Source organism: Epinephelus fuscoguttatus, linkage group LG12 (genome assembly GCF_011397635.1).
Source record: "Epinephelus fuscoguttatus linkage group LG12, E.fuscoguttatus.final_Chr_v1".
Lineage (NCBI taxonomy): Eukaryota > Metazoa > Chordata > Actinopteri > Perciformes > Serranidae > Epinephelus > Epinephelus fuscoguttatus.
Genome location: NC_064763.1, coordinates 31,973,361 through 31,998,388, shown reverse-complemented (window position 1 = coordinate 31,998,388; position 25,028 = coordinate 31,973,361). Strand labels below are relative to the sequence as shown.

The following is a 25,028-nucleotide window of genomic DNA, read 5'->3' as shown; positions in this document are numbered from 1 at the left end:
GGACAGATACAGCAGCTGTGGTGGACATGTATCCCATGTACCCCACATCCACTACACCGCCGCATCAGTGGTATCTCAGCTTGGATACGGTTTTTGTAACATGAAACCTAGATTACAAAATGGGGACATGAAGTTAGAGCGTTTTCCAGATGGGGAGGTGTCTAAAGAAGAGACGCAGTTATGTCGTATCAAAAGGAAATTTACTTGTACTAGTGATAAAAATCAGGAAATCTCAGCTGTGCTTTGATCATTCTGAGGCCAACTTTATGAAACTGCTTTCCAAAGGAAGTGAGCACGGTGAGCGATAAGTGAGTGGATGAATTCCTCCTGGTCATAAACATCAGCGTCATCAGCCATAACTTAATGATTTATTTCAATCTATGAAGCTGCAGGCTGTCATGACTACAAAGAAAAAAAAAATCGCAGAATGAATTATTAGGGTGAAACAGCCACTTCCAAAGCTGTTGAAATGCTTAATGGTGTAATTCAAGAACACTTGATGCATCTGCTGATCCTGAAGAGGTGAAAAATGCTGAGGACTGTTTGCAAGTGGTCTTTCATCGGGGATGACAAATGACACAAGTAGGGGAAAAAGGGATGCGGGTAAAAGCGCAGGGTGAGCGAGAAAAATAAGGACAGATGAAAGATGAGCAGCAGAGAACAAGAGTCACCCAAGGGGAGATACAGGCAAAGAAAGGAAGCAGAGAGAGAGTGATGAGGGAGGAGGCAGAGGGGGAGTTATGAACGAGACAAGAGAAGAGATGAAAGAGGAAAGAGCGATGAGGGAGGAGTGAAACACAGCGAGGGTGATGGATGGAAAGACACGAAGAAGGGAGAGTGACGATGATGACAGAGAGAGGAAAAGGAGGGAAGGAAGGAAAGGTGCTGACTGGCAGAAAGAGTGTTTATCTTTCTGCTCGCATGCCTCGTCCCTGATCTGTGAGAGGTGGATCTTTCATTTCACCTCTCTTCACCTGTCAACAGTACACACAAACAGCACACAGATAGTGTATGTAACTTTGTATATATTAAAGGAACATTTTTATAATAGCTGAAAAAGTCACTTGTATCACAACTGCAAAGTGATCCAATATAAGGTCATTGTCATGGCGCTGGATTTTTCCTGCAACCCTGTTTGACCCTTTCGATCATCACATCTGTCAAAACAGCTGTGTCAGCCAATGAGAGGTGACACCGGGGCTGTAAGAATACATAAACATGGTATAATGCAGGCGGAGGGAGGCAGAGCAGGAAAAAATGCTTGTATGAGAGATTTTGATGGATAACTTTTACACCCATTCCACTCATATTCCCTTTCATATGCTACAGTACAAAGCAGAGCCTGATTAATGGCCATAGACAGCTTCTCTACATCACTTCACAACATCAGAGTTTCCCTTCAGTATTCAAACTTTTTTTTCAGCTATCTTTTTAGCGTCTGTCATGCAAATTCTGAAATATAAGGCAACACTTTATCTGGATAGTCCACGTACAGGAAGAGTGCCCAAACTTTTTTGAATGGGGGCCAGATTAGATCAGTGGTTTTCAAACTTTTTGTGCCCAAGGCAAAATCTCAAGGCACGCCTGCATTAATATCTGTGCCCAGTAGCTTCTATAAAGAGTGTTATCACTCTACGGACATTTTTTTTTCTTCCTATGGTAAGTCATCTTTGCTGGTGCTTTGTTGTATTTGCTCCGTACAATAAATCCATCCACTGTCCCAATAGGGCTTTCCCCTTTTATATGTTATCATCCCTCACACTGGCTGCCAATCAGGGCTTTTGATGTGTCACACAGTAATAATTCCCATACATGAGCAGTGACAAACAGGTCCCCCGTGAAAGTTTTTTTTTAAATAAAATTAAATTAAATTTTTTGTTAGGGTTTACCTCTTTATTACAAAATAGGTGTGCACAACATACTGACACAGTCAATTAAAAATTCACTCATAGCTTTCTGTATAGGCCCAGTTGAACATTGCAATAATAATGTGTGGTTAGCACAAAATCCCACAGCACACCTGGATTGGCATCACGGCAAACATCATTTGAGAACCACTGGATTAGACAATGTGAAAATACCTGTGAGACAGCTGCTTCTTGCATCATCATGGGTTATTGAAAGAAACATAAAAATGAGACAAACGCAACTGTTTTATCTTCCATTGAAAAAGTATTCAACTTTTCACGTCTCCTGAAAGTTGCAGCCCTCACTGTCAACTTTATGCTTCTTTCTCAGTTTGTTTGATTGTTTATCATCTGTTAATGAAACACATTAGTTACTACACAGGTGTATTTCAGATAGTCCTGCTATGATGAGGTGTACGGAAAAGTGGTCTTATTTGATTAACCAGTGTTGGTAGGGAGGCCACATATAGTCTTTTCTGAAAGACAAGACAAGGACCATTGATAATCTGTCGGCAGCCCACAATTGGCCCCCGGGCCAGACATTGGTCATACCTACAAGTAGTTTAGAGAGTATTGGTAATATATCAACCTATGCTGTATGTGTTGAGAGAATAGTTCAAGTTCAGCTAAGTTATTGGAGAATACAAAACTTCAATTAGTAGCCCGGGCTTTTATCTGCTTAAATCGCTGAAATCAACAGGCTCATATCTGGGACAGGCCTTTAATTCTTTTCACACAAAACTGTTGCTCAGCAAAGATCGGGAAAAACAAATTGTTTATTTAGACCAGTATGTAGATTACTTGCCAGACCAGGCATCCCATTGAGACAGGCATTTATTTGTCAAAATGTGTGGCCACACATTAGGGCGTTTAATTGGGACGAGGCTTCTAATTGAAGTTTTATGATATGTATGTATGTTCATGAATTGTCACCGATAATCTATGAAACATCTACAAAATAAAGCAGAACAATTAATTTTTGATCTCAACTAGGCTGTTGAAATGTTACTACAAAAAATAAAGGAAAGCAAAAATTACCAAAAAAAAAAAAAAAAAAGCACCGTGGTACATGTATACTTTACACAGCCCAGCAAAAATAGTTTGACAAAGCATATGTGTAAGAAAAATGCCACAAAACACAAAACTATGATCTTAATTGGGTCATGGTATTCTCCTAGTCCTGCTCATATCACAACACTGCAGTCCATGTTTTGTCGGGTCTTGTTCCAGGAAAGGTCCAGACTAGTTGGTGTAGCAGCAGGAAACATACAGTATGGTCCAGATGTGCATTACGTACAGGATATACAGTACAGACTGGGCCTCTTTTAGCAGAGCAAATAAGCTGCAACAAAAACCCAGCTGAGGCTGCAAGTGTTTTTTTCTGACTTATAGACACTCACTCACTAAAACTGAGATATTAATTACAACGCCTTATCCTGCTACAGATACATTTTTATGCACTGTATGTGTGAAATGTTTTCAATGAGACTGTCCTTTCCAAAAAATGATACCACATGTCTTTTGCACAAACAGCTTATTACGAGCCATATTTGAGTTTTTCATTAGGCAGCAACCCGTAGTGGCTGCAATAATTATGATGGGAGCAAAGGAGGAAGTCAGGTGACGTAGTATAAAGAGCGACAAAGTCTGCATAGGCCCCAGGAACGGTGTCTGGCTTTGAGGCCACTTTGACAGATTGGCCAAACTGTGTAATTACAACTTGCGCGTCCGTCACATGATGCCATGGAGACCAAAAACACTTAATCCATAGACTGACATGTTGAAAGAGACATCTGTAAATTAGCAGATAATGTTTTAGCACCAGGACAAGGATGAAACTTAAGGTGGTGAAAGTCCGAGTGGGGCGGGTGGGAGGTGTGGTATATAGGTCCAGCAAACACCAACTTTCACCTGAGAAAGCTGTGTTCTTGTCCCTTAAAGCCAAACCCCTGTTCTTTTTTCCTAAACCTTACCACTTCCTTTTGATGCCGAAACCCAACCATGTGCGTTTGTTGCTGAAGGAAAGAAAACGTCATTTTGTGGTAGTGCATTTATTTCAGAAGAGACTGTACGAAAACATTAAATTTCCTGTGACAATGGAAGTGTAGCTTAAAAGAAGAGAACTTGACACACTGTCAAAGAACGTCAACAACCAAATGCAACCAGGGTACCTTACAAGTATGTGGACATGGAAGGTACATGTCCAAAACCTATGTGACGACATCAGAGTAAGAATGTGTTGTCTTAAACCTGTAAAAGTCAGTTATCCTACAGTCATTCATTATGGCAAGCCCAAGACTGAGCGACTGGGAGGTGGGGATAAAGGAAACACTTGCACCATGGCCACACATTGCTGAAGATTCGAGTAATTTTACACCTCGAACTCAAACTTTTTTGGCAGGAATGAATGGGACCCATCTCCGACACTATCAGTGGTAGGGATGTGATTGGGGTGAATGGATGGGTCAAAAGACATAGGACTTTGACCCAGAAGACAGCTGTTCATGTCCTGTATGAAACCAAAAGTCAATGCTGATATTGTTATTTGAAGTCACATACTTCATGTCACAATATGTACTCAGTGTCACATTTTCAGTCAGTTTTGGAATGTTTTTACGTCATGCTACGTACATAAAGCACGTAATGTGACAACACCCAACTGTGATTCATTTCTTAAACCTAACCTGTTGTCATGATCTGGGATTTGTTTATATTCTGTTATCCTATGGACTTTGTTTTGGAGTTTTCTGTTTGTGTTTCATGCTATTCATTCATTTTTACTCTGCTTCCTGTTTTATTTTGTAGATTCTCTCCTCATGTGTCGTGTCTGGTTTTACTTCCTGCCTTTGTGTGTTTTCCCGCCTGTTTTCTGTCACACCTGTCTCGTTTGTCCTTCCCTGTTCCCAGAGACTTCCCCTCACACCTGTTCTGTATTATACTTGTTTGCTCCACCCTAGTGTTCCCCTCCACACCCTTGTTGTTAGCCAATCTCCATTTCCCTCCTTTTGACCAGTCTTCCTAATCAAGCTGTGTCCCGTTTCTTGTGATTAGTTTTCTGTGTATATATACTTGTGTGTTTTCTTTGTCCTTGGTCAGTTCATCTGTTGTTTGTCCTGGGTTCATTTCGTCTGTGGTCATTCCTGTGTTGAGTTGCCTGCCCTTACTGGATGTTTTTGACCAGCTACATTAAAGCTCACTTTTTGTTAAAGACTCAAACTGTTTGTTGGTCTGCATTTGGGTCCTCCTCTAAACTGCCTCGTGACACCTCTAGGGGAACTAACTTTGGAAATACTCCTGTGGGTCGTATTAGAGCATAGAAACAAGCAATGGTCGTAATATGAGTTGGAGGACTTGTTGTTTTTGACACAGTGACAAATTGTGTGAGACGAAGTCAAATGTTGCTTCATGGATCATTTGCTTTGCTCTGTAACACAACATGTCATGTCATCTGGTAATGACATCTCATTCTCTGATAAAAGTGTCTGCTGAAAAATAATTCTTATCATGCAGCCTATCAGCACATTTCTGCTGCACAATTCTTGTGTGAACACAGCTGCATTATAGATTGGTCCCACCACTTGAGGAAGCCACTCGATACAGAGGCATGCCAGTCTGTTATTTCTCAAGAAGTTTTCAAGCTTTCCAGTTTTACTGGGTATTGGATTCAGTTGAAAGTAACAGAGATTAGAGGAGGAAATCCAAAAGAAAAAGACCTTGACACAGACTCACACTGGCAAGCTGAGAGAACCAAACTGCCTCAACATCCTGACTGTCATCTTCCAGTAATTTCCCTTGACTTCTAATCAAACACTTGTCTGGAAAACATAGTGTAGCTCAGCTTGCGTCATACGATCCCTTCAAATGGAACTCATGAGGTCGTATTTTAAGTAGCTGAAGTCATGTTAAAGCGCAATGTAGAAACACTGTTGCCAGGTGACTGCCTTGATCTCTTTTCAAAAATGATGGATTTTCTGTTTTTAGTTTTTTATTTCAAAGTCATTTTTAGTAACATTACAAGCAGACAAAAAAGGGAACCCTTAAAAACAGATGTTTTGTAGGACTGAAAAAGCTTTAGTTGCTATGAGCACTTGGTGTATTGCAAGAAGTAATATTGTCAGTAAAACAAATGACTTTGAACTATTAACATTTCTTCATTATGTTGATTAAAATGTAATTTGTTTGCCGAAAAGATGCCAAAGTATTTCACAACTCTGCAGACCTTTCTTCATTCAAAGTTGTAAATAAAACACCACTGAAATGGGCCGAGGATGATGCAGAGAGCAGATAATAATAATAAGAGCAGCTGACAAGGATCAACTCTGACACAGCAAATTACAGACAAGAATGAGCTTTGTATAGGGAGCAGAGCGCTGATATCAGGGGATGGATTCTTTAGGCATTAGAAGGTGTGGCAGGGAGAGGAGGATGTGGAAATACGGAGAGAAAGGAAGGGATAGGACAAGGACAGGAAGAGGTGCGGGAAGGAATGTGTTGGGGCTAAACAGACATGAGGATATGGCCACACTGACTGCACTGTTTCTCTTTTCCCATAGGCAGGCAGTGGAAGAAAACATCTGAAGCAGAGAGCGGCTGGATCAAGACGCACAAGATTGTTTGCTTGCATTATCTCACCAGTCATGCCACTTTATTCATTTTTGCCTTTCCTGTGGTTTCCTCTGAGAGCACAAAGCCCTTAAAATGAACTGCTTGCAGTCTGCACTTGATGAAGGCAGCTTGCACTTGCATGAGCAGAGGGACCGTTTCTCACCAGTAATGACTGCAGATCAGCCGCAGGGTGGTCAAAACACAACTGAGTCAGGCACTGAAGATGAATTGCAGTGTTCAAATGGTCACACAGAGCATTATCACTTATCAGTCCTTTTGGCCACGGGGATGATGCTCTGAGTTTATTGGCAAACTTCCCCCAAAAAGACTTCAAGAGATGATTAAAGCAGAAGCGATAAAGAATGAAACTGAGAGAAGTGGAAAAGACAGACAATGTTAGGTTCTCACTTTGGTTAAAGTGTTTCCTGTTTCCTTGGCAGAGGAAAGCACAACGTGTGACTGTGTTGATTTCAACAATAACAGAAAGCTATTGCCTTAAAAATAGAACATGTAGTGTGCTCTCTGTCTTTAACACGAGTGCTCACTAAAACACTTCAGCTGGGTGTTTTGCAAAGTTTAAATATAATGATGCATCACATTGATGACAGGTATGAAACGCCATTTAAGTCAATATTTAATAAATAATTACATAAATAAAAAAATAAAATAAAAAAATAAAAATAAAAAATAAAATTTTAAATGACATTCCATACAGGATATATCCTGCCGAAATGTAGGCTACCATGACGTCTTTCCTCTGACATTACTCATAAAGTTGTGCTTGTTTGTGAACTTATGTTGAACTCAAACAAACATATCTCACATTTATCAGTACAGAAGAGCATTAATGACACAGCATGAAACTGTAGCTGTTTTAACAGGTGATGTATGTGTGGGAGAGCTTTGCTGTGTGTCTGCAGGTTACCATCAGCGCAAGGCAGACAGAACAATAAGATAATGTATGTCATTGTAAAAATAATAATAAAATTTACAAAGTGACTTTCTAACTGAACTAGGGATGCACCAGTTTCTAAATTCTGGGCCGATACTGATACTAATGTTTACAATAATTTCGCCAATAGCCGATACCATTGCTTTCATATTGATGTTTCTTTTGGTTTTGGTTGTTATCTATTCCTCTTTTATTGCCAGGGAGACACAGAAATCTACACTCTAAAAAATAAATGTAAAAATAAACAGTTTTAAAATCATTCAGTCCTTCATTTCACTACCTTGAATGAGCACAAATTCAGTAATACACATTTATGCCCCTGACAAAGAATATTCCTAGTCAAACAATAGTTGTCATTTAGGGCCATTAGTCGACTAGTCGCCCACATGTTTACGATATGAATTTAATCATTAAATTACATATTTTGTGCGGGGCAACACAATGGTTTGAGTTGAAGGTGTGCTACATTACAGAGAAATACAAAACCGTACTAATGAACCTTCATTAATATAGGCCTATATTTCATCTACAAGTGCACGTCACACACTGAGCGAGCCGCCTGTTAATGACGCTGTGGGCTAATGAGCATGTAGCTACTTCCATGTTTCATACGTCATGTTTGTTGTCAACCAATGAAGATGAGTTTACATATCACCTTGGGTTCGTCCTTCACCTTCTCAAAATGATCCCACACTTTGGATTTCCTGCCCGATATGTTATTAACTAGCCTGTGGAATAACCACAGGTACCAGCTCTGAAAATTAGGGGCCGTGCATGCATCTTAAACCGCCTGGAAAATGTGAGGTCACGCTGGGCACTAACTTGACTAACTTTTCCGTATTTATCAGACTGAACATTTACAGAAGAAGGGAAAGATATCTGTCGGCTCTGATTGGTTTGTATAGTGACTCCTGTCTGACTGCTGAGCGTGGCCATTTCCTGTGTCTGTCCTTTCAAATTTAAGTCACACAACAAAAAGGCCTCACCATTATTTAGTGGGCTTTGTTATGTAGTTATGTGGTTGTGACTTGTGACCTTACGTAATATTTCAAAATAATAGTAGTAATAGTATTAGTAACTAGAAAAGTACTCGGAGAGCGCAGACCTCCGCCAAGCAGCTCGGATTTCCCGCCACTTTATTATTTTATCCAATTCGCTTCAACCAATCACCACCAACATTTTATCATCTGTTCCTTGTCCCATTATCAACCTTTCCTGAAAATTTCATCAAAATCCGAACTTTTTTAGTTATTTTGCAGACAAACAGACAAACAGACCAACCCCGGCGAAAACATAACCTCCTTGGCTGAGGTAAAAATAGTGAAAGATAAACATTTTGATTTTTTTTTTTTTCCCAGTTTGTGGCGCCCCTATGGTTGAGAGTCCCTTTAGCATTTGCCTATACTGCCTATGCCACGGACCAGTGCTGCTCAGTAGATTCAGTTAAACTCAGTTTAAGCTGAAATAAAACTACAGGCAGGTTGTTGAGTCGTTGTTCAGCTTTTTGAGCTTACTCTTAACGTAAAGCAATTTCTATTTTAAAAGAAAAATCTTGCACAAACAAGAGGCACACACTGAACGTTCTGTACTTTGCTGTATCCTCTGACCTGAATTCAACATGCAGCATGAAGTGTTTGTTTACTGTGGTTTCCAAATTGTCCTACATAACCACAACAACAGCCTTGAGCCATTCTGTTTTAGCCGCTTTAAACTTAACTGTGACTGTAAATACAATATTTGTATTGCAGTGTCTCAATAAGATAAAGTGAAGTACTCTATATGAAAACATTAACATAGTTCATTCAGGTTGTGGTTATATTTAAGACTGCTCTGCTGCAGCGGTACAGCCACCCAGCAGACAAAAACAGAAGTCTGGTTTTATACCACAGCTCCAGTTTGAGAATGAGCTCAGCAAACTTGCCCTGAATAAACAGAGGTTAAAAAACTAATATTTCCCAGAGGGCACCGGGTGCTGCTGAGGTGTCAGTACAGCCAGACATGCGATATACACTAAAAGGCATTCCTTGGCCTCTGATAGGCTACTGTCCTGCTGTGATGTCATGAGGGCTTGCTTATAAAAAAAGGGTGACGGGCTCAGCTGCTTCAAAAGGGCAAGTGTGCTTGAGGGCTGACAGAGTGTGTTCATACATGTAGGGGAAGGGGAGAGCGAGGCAGAGTGTGTGTGTGTGTGTGTGTGTGTGTGTGTGTATGTGTGTGTGCATGTCACACACAACCAGACGTTGGTGCCTCAGCAGAAGAGGAAGAGAGAGCAGAAGCTGCTGACAAACACATTATAATGTTACTTTGTGTTGTGGATTTAAAGGTGTTTGGATTATCAAGTCACTGGATTGTAAATCACAGGACGGAGCCTGGAGGTAGGAAAACTAAAAATAAGGTTGAGTCTGGTTTGTCTACATATGTTTGTCTACATGCATACAGTGTGTTCTTTAAATATATATATACTTTTAAAAACATCCACTCGTGATGACACCATGGCTATTTTAAGAGCTGTGGCGGCATTAAAAGGACGTTGGTGTTCAATTAAATGGTAAGAGGTCAGTTAGATGCCAATAAACTAATAAAAGTTATTTTGCTGTAGTTATTAAACCACTTCATATTGTTTTTACACTGTAAAATGCACCATTTTCCAATGACAATGGACTGAGGCAGTTAAAAGTCAGTGTTAAATTCAGTCACAACTGAAGTCTAATGTCAGATTTGAAGCTTTTTTACCATATGGTCATAGTCATTTTGTGAACATGTTTACCACACATGTTGAAAATCTTACCTCTGAAATATGGTATTATATTTTTAAATTATATATAGGCATAATTCTGACTGTCTTTTCTTTATTCTACGAGCTGCCACACAAACAAGACCTCTGACCAAACCCAATTTAGCAGGAATAATTCAGGTTGTTTAAGTGTGAGGGTGTTTCTCTGGCTCACTCAATCCAAACTTGTTTTCATCTTGAACCTCCACAGTTTAGTTTATCAGGATGTAAAATGTTATTAGAGCATGTGTGCCTTTCACAAAGTTTACAAAGACATCTCTCTTTGCTCACAGTTTGGCATGCTGTCATCCCTTTATCCTACCAAGAATTGCAAAAGCTGGGTGTTCTGCGTGCACGTGTATTTTCGTGTTTCCACGTGCACTTGTGTGCCAGTGTGTCTGTGCATGTACTATTGTGTGCATTTTTTGTGTGTTTAAGTGTTCACTATAATTACCACCACTAAGCTATCTTTGCCCAAATATTAGGATATTTATGTCACAGTAAATCTTTTGTGTTTGGCCGTCGGCCTCAGAGAGCTGGTCAGGTTTCTTTGTGCGTGTGTGTGTGTTTAAACAGCTCAGGCAAGGACAAGAACAAAGTGAATACAGCCTCTTTCGTAAGCTTGTTGATGTATTAGCGCAGGTTGCCGCCCAGATTATCGATCTGATCAATGGGGGCAGTCAACAGTCACAAGGCACCAGGGTCATCAGTGTAAAGGGTGGCAGGGTCCGCCTCAAGCTTCATGACGAAAGCAGCAAAAGCTTAGAACATTTTGCAAACATGAGTAAAAGATGAAATCATTCCTTTGGTTATGTGTATGTGGCATAATATTGGGTGTGCAATACATTACTGTCTGTCAGCGCAGACTGTGCTCCATCCATTCCAAAAGTAACAGCCTCCTAAGCATCAGTAATGAAAGATTGATTTTTCAAATGAGTCTGCAGTCCACATTCCAGCAGATCCATCATTTGCCTCACACCCTGGCACCTCTGTCTGTGCTGAATGGAAATGTGTTGAGTGGAGGACATTTTAAAAATTGTGACAAATTTTTACATAAAGTAGCTTCTGTGACCGCAGACCATCTGACTGACAGCATACTAACACTGATAATTATGCTGTATTACCACAGTAATGTAATGACACTGCAAGGCTTTTACTGAGGGCCGCAATTTATTCCACTTGTGAAATAATTGTCATAAAAAAAAAAAAAATCTCGTCATGGTCCACCCTGGTAATTGAAATGCGTCCCAAAATTCAACACTTTGCTCATTGACCACGGGAGAAGTGGGTAAACATTTACGAATCAAAGCGGCTCTTTACAGCGCAAAGGATTGTGTTGGAATAAAGCCAACATACATATGAATCCAGGTGTGCATGCACACGGAAGATCCAGTTGAGCAAACAACCTCGGGAGGTAGTCAGGGATGCATTAAAAAACATAAGCCGTGCATGCTGCTCCCTCTCATAAGAGCAACACAAAAATAAATACACCACCACCTGTAAAACAAACAGGTCAGACAATGAGCAGCTGTTGTGGGACCACTTACCATCCTAAACCTTCGCTTACTTTACATTTCTTATAATACCATCCCCTGAATGTTAAGATGAACAGTCAAAATAGTAATTGGTCACCTTGTATTATTGCCAGGTGATGGCAATATCTGATGTGAATTTGGGCATTGCTGTAGAAAAGCTACAAGTGATGACGCCAGACAAGAGGTCCATTATCAGGAATTAATGGATGACGGGGAAACCAGAGCTGGCTTTCTCCATACAGTCAGCTGGCAGGGCATTATCCCTATTATACCATGGGCACTTGCCAAACAAACAAACAAACAAAAAGAACATTGAGACCATGCAATCAATATCTAGTTTTTCACAAGTCGTAACTCAGTTCCCTGGTAACACCTGAGGGTTTGACTAATACCTAACACAATCATTCCCACCTCATAAAGATGTTGTGTAATGTAATGGAAATGAATTTCATTAAATATGACTTGGCAGCTGGAGATATTTCTAGTCTGCTGAACCAGTAAAACCACTGATGTATAACGAGAACTGGATACAGTGATGGAGGCGGGGCCCCCTTCATTACAATCAAAGTTGCTCAGTAGTACATGAAGCTGAAAAAGCTCAACTGTTGAGTATTAAATTAGCCAGACGATCGGTGCTGCTTCCGCATTGTGTTGCCTATAGAGCAGGCACACTAGAGACTTCTGTCAGCCGAACGCATTACTTCCGTTTTAGCTCTCCGTTAACTTAAATGGGGATAAACTGATTCAACAGTGCGGCTTTTCTCCAAATGTTATCGGACTGAATGGATCAAAACCTGATAGGGAAACAATTCATTTTGTGGGGGTTGTGATGCTACAAAGAATGTATCCACTGATTTACAAACGTCCCTTTTGTAGTGTAAGTCTGTGGGAAAAAGAAAATTGGCTTCAAAGCCCAGCACACTTCCTTGAGGCCTGCATAAAACCCTCTAGCTAAGCTATGAGTCATAAAGCTAATCTTATGCTTACAAGTATCAGTTAATAACATTGTGTACGGCTGACAAACAGTAGATACAATTTGACAGTATGTTTAACAGCAAAACTAGCAGCTATCCAGCCATGTCATTGTCCCCAAATCAATATCAAGATTTCCATGGTCAAATGATATGCCATGTGTAAGGTTACTGCCGGCCGTAGCCTGAGGTAGCAAGTTTGCAAACAGTGAATGGGAAGTGATGATTGCTGATCTGAAACAAATATCAGTAAGTTCAGAGGAGCAGTGTACTTCTCCCAGCTTGTGTGTTACAGTTGCCAGTCTGTGGTGCTCAGAGGATGAGGGACTGAAAGACTACATCCAGTGCTGAAAACAGATATGTGATAAATTGTAAACGCAGGCTTTGACTGCGTACCTGTTGTTATGCTCACTCATTGTAGATATAGGCTGATCAGGCCTGTATCAGCACATTCATTTTGACTGGTGAATAGACAGTTTTGCTAGGACTACTTAGTAGGTGTCCATTATCAGGAATAAATGGACACCCTGCAGCCAGTCATAATCATGCAGCTAATCAACCCTGTCCAAAAAAAGTTGAATACATTTTATGTAATGCCTAATAAAAATGCATAGGAAATGTAGTCAAGTCAGGTGAGTCGCTTGTGCTGCTATATTCACACACACAATATATATGTATGTATTCCTCTCACTGCAATATACAACCAGTGCACCCATAGTAATGAGGTGCAATATGATGGTTTATGCTCTGCTATTGCTGCTCATATGGTATTTTAGAAGCCCCAACACCAAGGCAGTCATCCATCTTCCCCAGCATATACCTGAATGCTATGCATGTGTGTGCAGAAACCAGATGTAAACCTGGACCTGTCGATATTTGATCCCTCCCATTGTAAAACCAAAATATACTTTGTATGCCGTGAATTGACTGAAGACCTGACGTAAATGGTAAGCCGGATATGAGAAACTTAGATGCAACAGCAGTACACAAGCTGATGTCACACATTATATGCCAACATGTGGGTGAAAGCAGTGTGTGAACTAGATCATGGGTTTCAGGAAGCCACCTTCTTCAGGAAGGTGTGTCAAAAAGACACAGTCATCGCTGCAAGCATGTAGGCCAACTTGCTTTATGTTAGCACATTATAATAAGTTGACCACATCAAAACTCCACATGGGTATAAAAACCAATACAGCCAGCTAAGCAGGGCACACTGTGCTCTAGAGAGTGACGTGCTACACTCTGTGGTTTATCGGTACAAATAAGACGAGTAGGTGAAATTGCAAAACAGCCTATAAGTGCACAAATGTATAAATGTTAAATCAAAAGCACAGCAGGCTGCTTACAAGACATCCAGTCCTCACATACACATGAGCATAGTAATTTCTCGATCATCATCATGAACCAGTCATACATCAGTAATAGCCTCATTTTACACAGCCAAGCTCCTCCTGGCTCCCCCTGTAGTTTGCACCCTGGGTGAGCGACTCATATGGATGCAGACCACTGAACCCAATGAACTCACAATGACACAGAGGGATACATAACTTCCTCTGTGAAAAAGCACATACATTCATCATTGTAATGAAAAAAGAAACTCTCACCAGGTGACCAATGTCCCTCTGAAAATACCGCTCCACTACAGCTTGGCATGCTCTTCAGCAGAAAGAATATGTTCATATGCAAGTAGTTAACTCACAGGCAAAATCACATATGATGGACAACATGTGCAATTCCATTCATTTGGACAGTGGAATAACCTTCAGACTCAAAACCCCAACTCGTCCCCACATCATTTGAGCTCTTCTGTGCTCTATTAATCCATCATGACCAAAGTTGTATTAATCTGTGTCTCCTGACTGTAGATCATGGAACATGCAAGTGCTGTCTCAGCACTGGCTAACCAATCACAGTCCAGCAACTTCTCCCTAGTCCCTGATTTGACGGCAAGATCTTCAGAGTACAGTGATGCAGAGCTGGTGCTGCTGGGTGTTGCAATGGCCATCCTGGTTCTGGCCATAGTTTTTGGTAAGTTACGAAAAATGTCATTATTTCATTTCATTGATGGTTTGTTGAATTAATTGATTGGAGGATAACTTTTAATTACAACACTCTGAATCTATCTTTTCCCCTGTGCAGGTAACGTGCTGGTGATTACAGCCATCCTGCGGTTCCAGCGACTCCAGACAGTCACCAACTTCTTCATTGCCTCACTGGCTGTTGCCGACCTCATAATGGGTTTGGTTGTGGTGCCCTTTGGCTGCAGCTACATACTGTTGGGAGCTTGGCAGTTTGGAAACTTCATGTGTGAATTCTGGACAGCAGCTGATGTGCTGTGTGTGACGGCCAGCATTGAAACCCTGTGTGTGATTGCTCTGGACCGCTACCTCGCCATTACCTCACCGCTCCGCTACCCAACGCTACTCACCAGGTATGATTGAAGGACTGAAGGAGAGCAATTATTTAAATTATAAACTTTCAATCACAAGTGTTTCTTCCTACTTATGCAATAGTACAAAGTCATTCAAGGTGAGGAACGCTGCTGCTGCACTACAACCTCTCTAGTGTTGAGTAGATCTGGCCACACCCCAGCCAGTAATGACACGGCAGGTGTTTTCATCTACTGTCAAAGGCAAACCATCATGTTTTGGGATGTGTCCAGTGGTACAACATGCTGCCAAAGCTGAATCCTAACAGCAACAGTAGTCTCACAGAATGTAGATTGTGGGTATAAGTCAATGGCTGCCTATTTCAGAAGGTAACACAATTCCTGCATGTTACCACTTTCTAAATCCCCTCATTCCGGAAACTAGTCTCACATAACCAGACCTATATCAATGCTTTGTTTTAGCACTGTGCATGAAACAACAACAACCTCTGATATAACAATCTACACACTAAAACGGCTTTTAATGATTTTCTTTGTCAGGGATTGAGCCATTTTTATACCAGGGCTCGCCTCCCTACATGCAAATGTTCACCAAAACAAATTCCTTTCTGACACTATTTTGCAAGGGCACTGTTGCTGAGCTTAGTGCCACTCAAGTCAACTGTGATTGCTTTAAAGAAATACAAACAACGTAGAGCACTTTTTATCCCTCAGTGCAGAATTACAATGGGTTCAGCTAGACCTTTCTCCTGCACTTGCACAGCGCAAGATAGCTCAAGCTATGCAAGACTCGTTTCATACAGCAGCTGGGATTTTGAAATCATGACCATCTGAAATGCAACAGTAACTTTCTGCTCACATTGCATTGTGGGTAATGTAGTTAATGTGGTTTTTTTGACAAGGAAGAAGATTGCATAGAATAAAAAAGGAGATATATCTGGTTCTGCAGCACTGATTTTTTCATGATCCATCATGAATCTGACAATGTTAGCGGAATGCAATGCTAATTTTGTGCAGTAGTACAGTTAAATTTAGAATGTGGCCAAGGCAAAGGAGATGGTTTGTTAGCTAGTTAACACATTTTGCCAGTTTTAAACACCTCAAATAATATCAAATCAACATCTCTCACCTGTTTACAATATTCTTCACCTGTGTGCATTCTCTTGTCTCCTGCTGCTGAACAGAGGTCGAGCCTTTGCAGTGGTCCTTGGGGTTTGGGCAGTGGCCTCCCTCATTTCCTTCCTTCCCATCCATCTGAAGTTGTGGGTTTCAGATGATGAGGAAGCTCGTCAGTGCTTGGCCAACGAGCACTGCTGTGATTTCAACACCAATGCAGCATATGCAGTGTCCTCCTCAATTGTGTCCTTCTACCTGCCGCTGGTGGTGATGATCTTCTTGTATACCCGGGTCTTCCAGGAGGCTCAGAAGCAGCTGGAGAAGATCAGAGGGAGGGAGAGGCACTTCTATAACTTGCATTACACTGCACAGCTGACTTATCCCGATGATAGTCCAGTGATGAATAAACTCAGAGTAGGAAGGGAGGTGGGAGAACAAGCAGGAGAAGACAGATTAAACATGCAGAAAACAGGAGATACTGACATGGGTAAGGAGGAAAAGTTAGCAGAAAGCAGAGCAAGGACAGACAAAGGGGAAGGAAAGCACTCTGCCACAAAGCGTCTTAAGTTCTGTCTGAAGGAGCACAAGGCTGTGAAAACTCTGGGGATCATCATGGGAACCTTCACAATTTGTTGGCTACCCTTCTTCATCCTCAACATACTCATGACCTTCCTCAACTTGGGTGACATTAGGCTGCTCTTCAGACTCCTCAACTGGCTGGGATACTCCAACTCAGCCTTCAACCCGCTCATCTACTGCCGTAGCCCTGACTTCAGGCACGCCTTTCAGGAGATACTCTGTTTGAGGGGCAAAAGGGGGAGCTTGGGAGGAAGGAGAGGATGGGGATGGTGCAGGGAGAGAGAATGTTACTCCAAGCCCCCAGGCAGGATGAAAGAGAACTCAGACCTGAATGGTGTCAGGGGGCTGGACGCTCAGCAGAGGTCAGGATGGAAAGACAGTTTGGAAAGCTCTATTCAAGACAGCTCACTAAATTTGGCTCCTCAGGCCTCTTGCTGTGAGCAGGTTTTAGAAGTTGCTCCTGGTTCCCTGACAAACTGGCAGGCCAACAATTCTGCTAACGGAAGCTGTAAGGAAAGTCTGGCTTCAATCGCTTGACCAATTAGGATTGAAGACTTTACAGTGTTTTTGCATTGCCGTGCTGTGAACATCAATTTGATGAAGCTCAGAATGTTTGTTTTGGGTTGAGACTTTAGCTTCTAATTTTGTTACTTAATATTCTGTTTATTTCAGTCAATGTTACTGATATTTTTTGTGAATGAAATATATTAGAATGGGCACAATAAGGCTGGATTACAACCTCACAATGCAAAAGTAAACAAAATGTATAGCCTGAATAATAATGATATCAGACCAGGAAGACTAAAAAACAGAAATTATAACTGCATATTTATTATTTGCTAATGAAATATAGACAAAGACAGGAGTAAAATGTTGACGAACAATTTTGCTGTTCCATGTCAAAGGTTGATAATGAAATTCCAAAATGCTCCTTTACTGAAGCGGTAAAATAGGAAAATCCTTTTTATACCAGACCCTGACTGATGGGTTTGGGGGACTGAGGTCCCCATAAGAAAATGTTCTTCTTATTTTTCTTAAAGCACCTGAAAATTTTTATTTAAGCATTTTTCTTTCTTCTATGTGTAATCTTTATGACAAAATAAGCAACAATCAAAGTTTAAAAATATGTTTTAGGTATCATTTAGCAAGAGCATTACAACTGAAAACTCGGCTAATTCATGAACAGCTGTGCTTGCAGTTACTATTTTTAATGCCATTATCTTCAAATCACAAGTTAATTATTCAATTATCTCGAGGAAACAAGTTGTTTTCTTGTGGAAATGGGTTCATTTATGTCAATTCTCAAGAAAATAAAAGACCATTTTTTAGAGACAATAAGGTAATTTATCACAAGCAAACAACTTACTTATCACAAGATAATTATGGCTAACTCGAAAATAAGGGTCTGGTTCCGCGGTCACATTACTGGGAGGGAGGATTCATAACAATTTCTGCCTGTGTTAGACCTCGACTGATGTACAATCTGATATGTTGTTCAGTAATAGGTACTCCTTGATCTGATATTGTCAATTTGAATCAGTGGCTTCAGTTGTCAGGACGACCTCCATGCATGCTGAAACGGCATTCCTGATGACAAACACAAGGCCAAAACACACTGATGGTGAATGCTGAGCTTCAATAAATACGCCCCTACCCTCTCCTACCAGCGGCACCAAGATGTGTGCCGGCACTCCTGGATGCACTGCCCCACTGCACTTTACGCCACTGTCCTATTCCAGCCTGGCTGCCCCCAGAATAAATGCATTTTCCCCCCACTAACTGTCTGTTTGTACATACCAGTTCCTGTAGCAGCTCTTTTTCTTTGCTCCCGTGGCAGCTCAACTCCTCTCCTCACCACTGAAGCAAAGAGAACTCTGTTGCTGTCTTGTGTGAGACAAAGAATGGATGGGGAGAGACATGTTGTTGAAATTGAGAAATATTCCGAGCTAAACAACCCACAGTTCTGACATTATAAAGACAATGGTAAAAAGATATTGCCTGAGGAGTCATAGCTCTGGTGACTGGCTCTTCAGGTGAGAAATCAACTTTAATTGGTGAGTGTCCACACATGCTTTTAAGCTACTGCATAGATGCAGATCTTTCAGTAAAAGTAGTAAGAACTTTACGTGTTCATCTATTTAAGAGCTGCAGTGTGATGTGTCATGACACACCACACAGCAGCGGCGCCAGGGTGTTTGCAGCATAAGAAAAAGGACAAAACGACCTTTTGCTTCCTCATCATAATAAGTTGATGATCTCATTATCTCAAGATAACAAAGGTCATTTTCTTGAGATAACAACACTATTAACTTGTGATCTTGAGATAACGGCGGAAAACAAAATGCAAGCAAGGACATTCTCGGCTTCCATTGAAATCACTTATGCAAACTAACTAAAAAACCAACCCAATCACCGGAAAAGATGTTGGCAATGAACGCTGGATACGTTACATATACACATTGTTATGTAGCAGATAAATTGGAAACTTACATTTCAAGTTTCAAAACGCTGTGGTTAATGTGTAGTTAGGGTTAGGCACAAAAACCACCTGGTAATGGTAAGGAACAGACCACGTTTTGGCTTAAAATACCCCATTTGGAAGGCACTATCTTTCCAGGAAAAGGAGCTATTTCTCGGTAAAAAAAACAAGGGCTTTTTGTGATACCAAGTCCGACGACAAGTCCCAACAAAACACCCACACGTGGAGCCTAAAAGCCAATGGAAACACACCCCCAGTCGCTACAAAAACAATAATACTTGGAGCTGAACAGCTGATGGATACACACCAACAGGTCGCAGTAAAATACCCATGACTGAAGCCATAAAACACAAACGCTTATGTTACTTGTTGGTCTCGAACAGAAATCTGCAGTTTGGCAAATGTGCAAATGTAATATTTTCGTGATATGCAGGAACCTATGAGACTGGGCTGCTTAAACTAACTTTGGCCGAAAATTGTGCGTCACTGTAGGATCCCACATCGCATAGTAAAAAGCTGAAGAGAAAAAAAAAACAGTTTTCAGACCTTTAAGTGAACTTTAATGACCATTTAGTTAGGATCTTGCAAAGCTTCCACATTACTGAAGCCTCTGCAGTCTAAAACACACACAGGCCATATGATACACATCAGAATTATCATTGTCATTTTCTACACAAACCCATAAGCCAGTAAGCACACGCAGGACTTTAGCGTCTCAAGCCCATGCTGCACAATCAGCCAAAACCTCTGGGAAGCAGAGATTAAAAAATACATTTTGTTTTGCCCTGTGGCTAAAAGTCTTATTTGAAACAGAGGGACTCATTTGAGGCTCACTTATCAAAACCTTCTTAGATATTTGTTTTTCATTCCTTCCTGATAAACCTCACAGCTGGTCCAACCTCATTTACTGGTGTATATTTGTCTAAGAGATAAACATCTGAGACCCAAACTTGTGACTATCATAACTTTCTCTTCTTGTGTTCGCTTTCTTTGAACGCGTATTCACTCGAGATAAGTTCCCTCTCTGTATTTCTCCAAACATCAGCATCTACCCACTCTTTGCTTTCATCCTGTCTGCTTTAGCTCTCTGTTATAGTGAGAACATTGGAATCTGTCAGACAGAGCTGGGGAGATCATTTTCATGCAGTGGGATTGGTTTTCATAACATTGCCTGTCACACTCACTGTAAAAACGTAGCAGTCAGATTACACATATTTTAAGTGCTTACTTTTATACATGAGTTATGAATTGTGTTTGGATTAGATGACGATGATAAAGTAGCTGACATACATTGTATCCATAGAGACGATGTACAGTCAGATACAAATTACAAAATAGAGTAATCTCCCCAGCTTGTATATGTATGGATAAATGTTTAATTTATGTGTGTGAAATGTCTCTAAGGTATTGAGGGTTAGTAATTGGCAGTTGTGTGAAGTAAATGTGTTGTTTTGTCTACTTGTGATATCATTAGTTGCTGTTTCTGCATTTTAAAGCTTGAATCATGCCCTTGAATGTTTGTTATTTACTGTATTGTGTATGAGACTTGGATTAACATTTGAATACTGTTGTTGTTGTTTTTTATTCTAAATTCAATAATTCAGTAATTTATCTGGTTCTTGAGAAAGAACCAAATTGTTTTAAAGGTCCAGTGTGCAGGATTTAGGGGGATATACTGGCAGAAATGTAATATAATATAAGATGTTTTCTTTAGTGTATAATCACCTGAAAATAAGAATTATTGTGTTTTCATTGCCTTTCAATGAGTCGTTAATATCTACATAGGGAGCAGGTCTTCATCCACAAAGAATGCCATATTGAACCGCTATGATTCTACAGTAGCCCAGAACGGACAAACCAAACACTGGCTCTAGATAAGGCCAGTTTTCACAGCCACTGTAGTTAGTAGCCACTCTGCCCGGCACGTTCTCACTCCGACCTTGTCACATATCGGCGTTGGGTCATTGACTTTCCACGTCCAGATACAATATGAAAGGTACCCTGGGTGTGTTGGTGGTTGACATCCTGGGATGCCAAGATCTGCCTGTTACATGCATTGTCTTCTTTCAAAATACACTTCTGTTTTCAAAATAAAGTACTATGTCGGTACAACACTGCAAATTGACCATTTTTTTCCTCCAACAACTAACACACAACATTGGGTTCAGGCAACAAATACATGTGGATGGGTTTAGGAAAAAAGAACAGGGTTTGGCTGTATAATCTTATGGGACAAGAACACTGCTCTCCTGAGTCAAAGTCAGTGTTTGTTGGACCCATCCACCAACCCTCCCGCCGACCCTACTCAGACTTTTGCCACCTTAACTTTTGTTCTTATCCCGCCACGTTTCCCTCTGACCCCGCCGAGGCGACTGGCCACATATAACGCCCACGTTAAAGGACGGCTGTCTCTTTCCAAAAGTCACTGCCCAAGCGCCAGATTCCGATGACCTCAGAGTGAGGGTTGCTCTACCACAAGAGCACTGGAAAACACTGATTCTTTTTAACTTGAATCTGCTTTACTCAGTGTTTTGACCAGTTTAAAGCACCGTGTCTGTTTGTTTCTGAAAAGGAAGAGACCTCTGTGGATAATTTGGCTCCTGGTAAAAACCTCCTGAAAGTTTGGTTAAGATATAAGGTGAGCACACATTAGTAAATGTTGTGACGTGTCAAACAGCATAGGAGAAACAGCTTTATTTAATGTTTCAACTGGTCTCAGTCACCTGGTCTATTTGTTTTGGAGAGGAAGAGACCTCTGCGGACAATTTGGCTCCCGGTAAAAATCATCTGAACAATAAACACTGAAGGAATTATAACCAGGAGAGGTTTAAGCTGGTTGCAATCTGCATTCTTCACTGCAATATGCCACTAAATCCCCCTAAATCTTACATACTGTTCCTTTTATGTGTGTTTTGTATCATGTCTGTTAATATGTGTGGAGTTTAAACAGCACTGAAACACAAGTCTACTCTCAAAACAAGTCATTTTATGTTATACGTGTCTGTCTGGGACGACAATTGCTTTGTTGAACCTGAAAGTTTTACAGTGTGTAGCTTTTCACCAGAGGAGCAGATTCTTCTTTCTACCTCCATCAGACTCACATGAATGTCATCTCATCTCTGTAAATATTTATTCATACTCTGTTGGATATTTTTTGTGAGTAAAAGAATGAAGTTTGACATTGTACTGTTTAAATCTGTCACTTAGCTATGGGTGTGTCGGTGTGTGATCACAGGAGAGAAGCAGAGAAACGTAAGAAAAAGAGGAAGATGTGCTGAACATAGCAGCAAACAAATGAAGTCCAATTTAGTTTAATATATGTAGCACAACTTGCTTTCTAACAAACAACCTGATGGAATTTGGGCCAAACAAGCATGATCATTTCGCTAACTTTGTGATTTGTCGTCAATAAAATTATACTCTTATATTCTTCAGTTAGAAATTACCAGTAAATCCAATGTTTTTGATGCCACTTGTAGATTTCATTCTTGAGAGAAAACAGTGGTGCAGATACAGTTTGTTTGAATGGATGCTAATCTGATTCTTCCTTTAAACAGTGCCAACTCCTGCATTGCAGTTTTTTTGTCTTAGCATTTGCACATACCGACAGAATTTCTGATTTGTCAAGTTGGCAGCTGGGTTAAAAAACAGACCATGAGCTGCATGCTGTTGACCAAGCAAATGTAATCTCATGTGGCATGTAAGAAATTAGTGTAACTCTGGAAAAGATGGAAAAACATTATCTCAAAAGGCTCTTTGTCAACAAATAAAATGAGATCAGGAAATGTGATTCTATTTGCACCGCAACTTTAACCTTTTAAACGAAGCCCGCGGAACAGAGACTTTTTGTGCTTGTTCAGTCAACCAGACTCGGCTTCCCTGTTTGCATTCAAGTTAAAGTGTGTGTGTGTGTGTGTGTGTGTGTGTGTTTGTGAGGCAGGACGTACAGTGACAGGTGCGGGCGGTCACAGCGGCTATCAGCTGCTGCAGAGGAAATACAATCAGCTATACTGCCTCAATACACACACAGCGTTACGGGTCGATGGGAAAACACACTGAGCACGTTGTGTGCATGTCTGTGAATGTGACTTGTTTCCAATTTCGGTATGTACTTGTTGCGTGTCATATGTTTGTTGTTTCTATAAGTGTCTTGTCTTTTTTTAAATTTGTGTTTGTTTTAAGTATTAAAATCTGCCAACAGATTGTCTTCTGGATGTTTGCAAGTTCTGTGGATTGTGTCTTTCGTTATTTAACACCAAGCGCCTTTACTGAAGTCTGCTGCACCTGCAAGCTCAACCTCCAGGGCTGAAAAATGGAGCCAACATGGAAATGCCAAAAACTGCAGTTCCTTGAACGGCCACTTGAGGCTGGCTCCTGAAGCAAGTCAGTCCCCATGGAGTTTACAGCCTGGTACAATAAAGGGTTTTGGTCTCTACAATTAATTTCTCCCTTCATGACAAATTTATATTTCAGCTTGGTCTCTTTTGCTAATTTTAACATTCATGACAACTGTACAGGGAGTGAACCTTTATATAGCTCGCCTGTTTACATTTTATCAAGGCTTAAAGTTACACATAATAAAGGGCCAGCTGCTTTGAGTGACAGGCTGCTGCCAATAGCCTCTTGCCTCTGGTTACCTCTGGCTCCAAAAAAACACGATGGCGACAGCCTTAACTCGACGCTTCAAAACAGGAGTCCACAAACCAGTAGGTTACGTCTCAGTAGCTACATCCATTATGTTTACAGTCTAGTGTTCCTAAAACATGCTGATTGAACTTATACATCACTGCATCAACATGGAGTTTTTCAGCTGTGTTACTTAACTTAAATTTGTGGTGAAATTATCTGCTGAAGTCTAATTGCTCTGACGTCAGCTTTGGAGAGGATCTTGTGCAAAAATCCCCCTCAGGAGTTTGATTACGTAAAATGATTTTTCCCAGTACTGAGACCATTTTCTCTGAAAATGTTTATATCCTAATTAAGCCTTTAATTGAATCTCAGTGTAATGCTCTAAAGTTTTATTTGAATTTATAAGACTGAGGCTGCAGATTTTAAAAGGGAAAATGTCAATGTCCAATCGGATATTATGGTGCGCCTATAGCTATTACTTTGTTGGCCAAAACAGAGTCTGTACACGAGACCCTAAAAAAGAGGGTGGATCATGGGGAATACCAGAAGTTGGTCCAGGAGCTTCACCTCAACAATGCCATCAACATGCCAAGTACTGCACTTAAATACTTCCACACCTGCTGTTTTCCACTGAAGATCATGTGTTTTTTAAAGTCTTATTGCTCTGAGTATCTATCAACTGCTACCACTAGTTTCTCCTCTCTTGTTGGCCAACTGTAAACTTTTTGTCGTGACCACCACAGAGGCCCATCTCTCAAATCATCCGACTGGACAGTGGGAAAAAAAAGTGGAGATGACGTGGGGCGCTTTTCCGCTCTGAGCTGAAGTTTTTTCAACTCGAGGAGTTAAGTTCGCAATGGTAAAAACACCAGGGGCCGTAATCACAAACATTCTGAGAATACTCTCAGAGAACTCCTAACTTAGTGTAAAAATTTTTAGTAAGCTCCTGGCTTAGGAGTGATTTAGAAAAGTTCTCAGAGTAACTCTGAGCAAGGAAGGGACAGAAACCTTAACCTTAGTGAGGGGGTGTGGTCGACCCTGTTGCTAGGTGTGATGCTTGCTTTTAACAGATGTGATTGGTTGTCAGAGACAC

The 25,028-nt window shown here is 40.8% G+C and overlaps 1 protein-coding gene across 2 annotated transcripts; it reads left to right on the top strand.

The window, feature by feature from the left end:
- Positions 1–9,585: 9,585 nt before the first annotated feature.
- Positions 9,586–23,636, top strand: LOC125898214 (beta-2 adrenergic receptor-like). Of its 2 annotated transcripts, XR_007450598.1 has the most exons (5): positions 9,586–9,839; positions 14,609–14,771; positions 14,883–15,174; positions 16,317–23,410; positions 23,508–23,636. XR_007450598.1 is itself a non-coding variant. In XM_049591948.1 (4 exons), the coding sequence occupies exons 2-4, from the start codon at positions 14,612–14,614 to the stop codon at positions 17,362–17,364; spliced, it is 1,500 nt and encodes a 499-aa protein (XP_049447905.1). In that variant the 5' UTR covers positions 9,586–9,839; positions 14,609–14,611; the 3' UTR covers positions 17,365–23,602. The 2 variants fall into 2 exon arrangements, 1 of the variants encoding a protein (XP_049447905.1); XM_049591948.1 differs by having other exon boundaries at positions 16,317–23,602.
- The last annotated feature ends 1,392 nt before the right edge of the window (positions 23,637–25,028 follow it).

Excerpts from the sequence above, each read along its gene's own strand:
- LOC125898214 (XM_049591948.1), top strand. The coding sequence starts at position 14,612 with ATGGAACATGCAAGTGCTGTCTCAGCACTGGCTAACCAATCACAGTCC. Across the intron at positions 14,772-14,882 it reads GGTTCTGGCCATAGTTTTTG|GTAACGTGCTGGTGATTACA; the intron begins GTAAGTTACGAA and ends TCCCCTGTGCAG. Across the intron at positions 15,175-16,316 it reads TACCCAACGCTACTCACCAG|AGGTCGAGCCTTTGCAGTGG; the intron begins GTATGATTGAAG and ends GCTGCTGAACAG.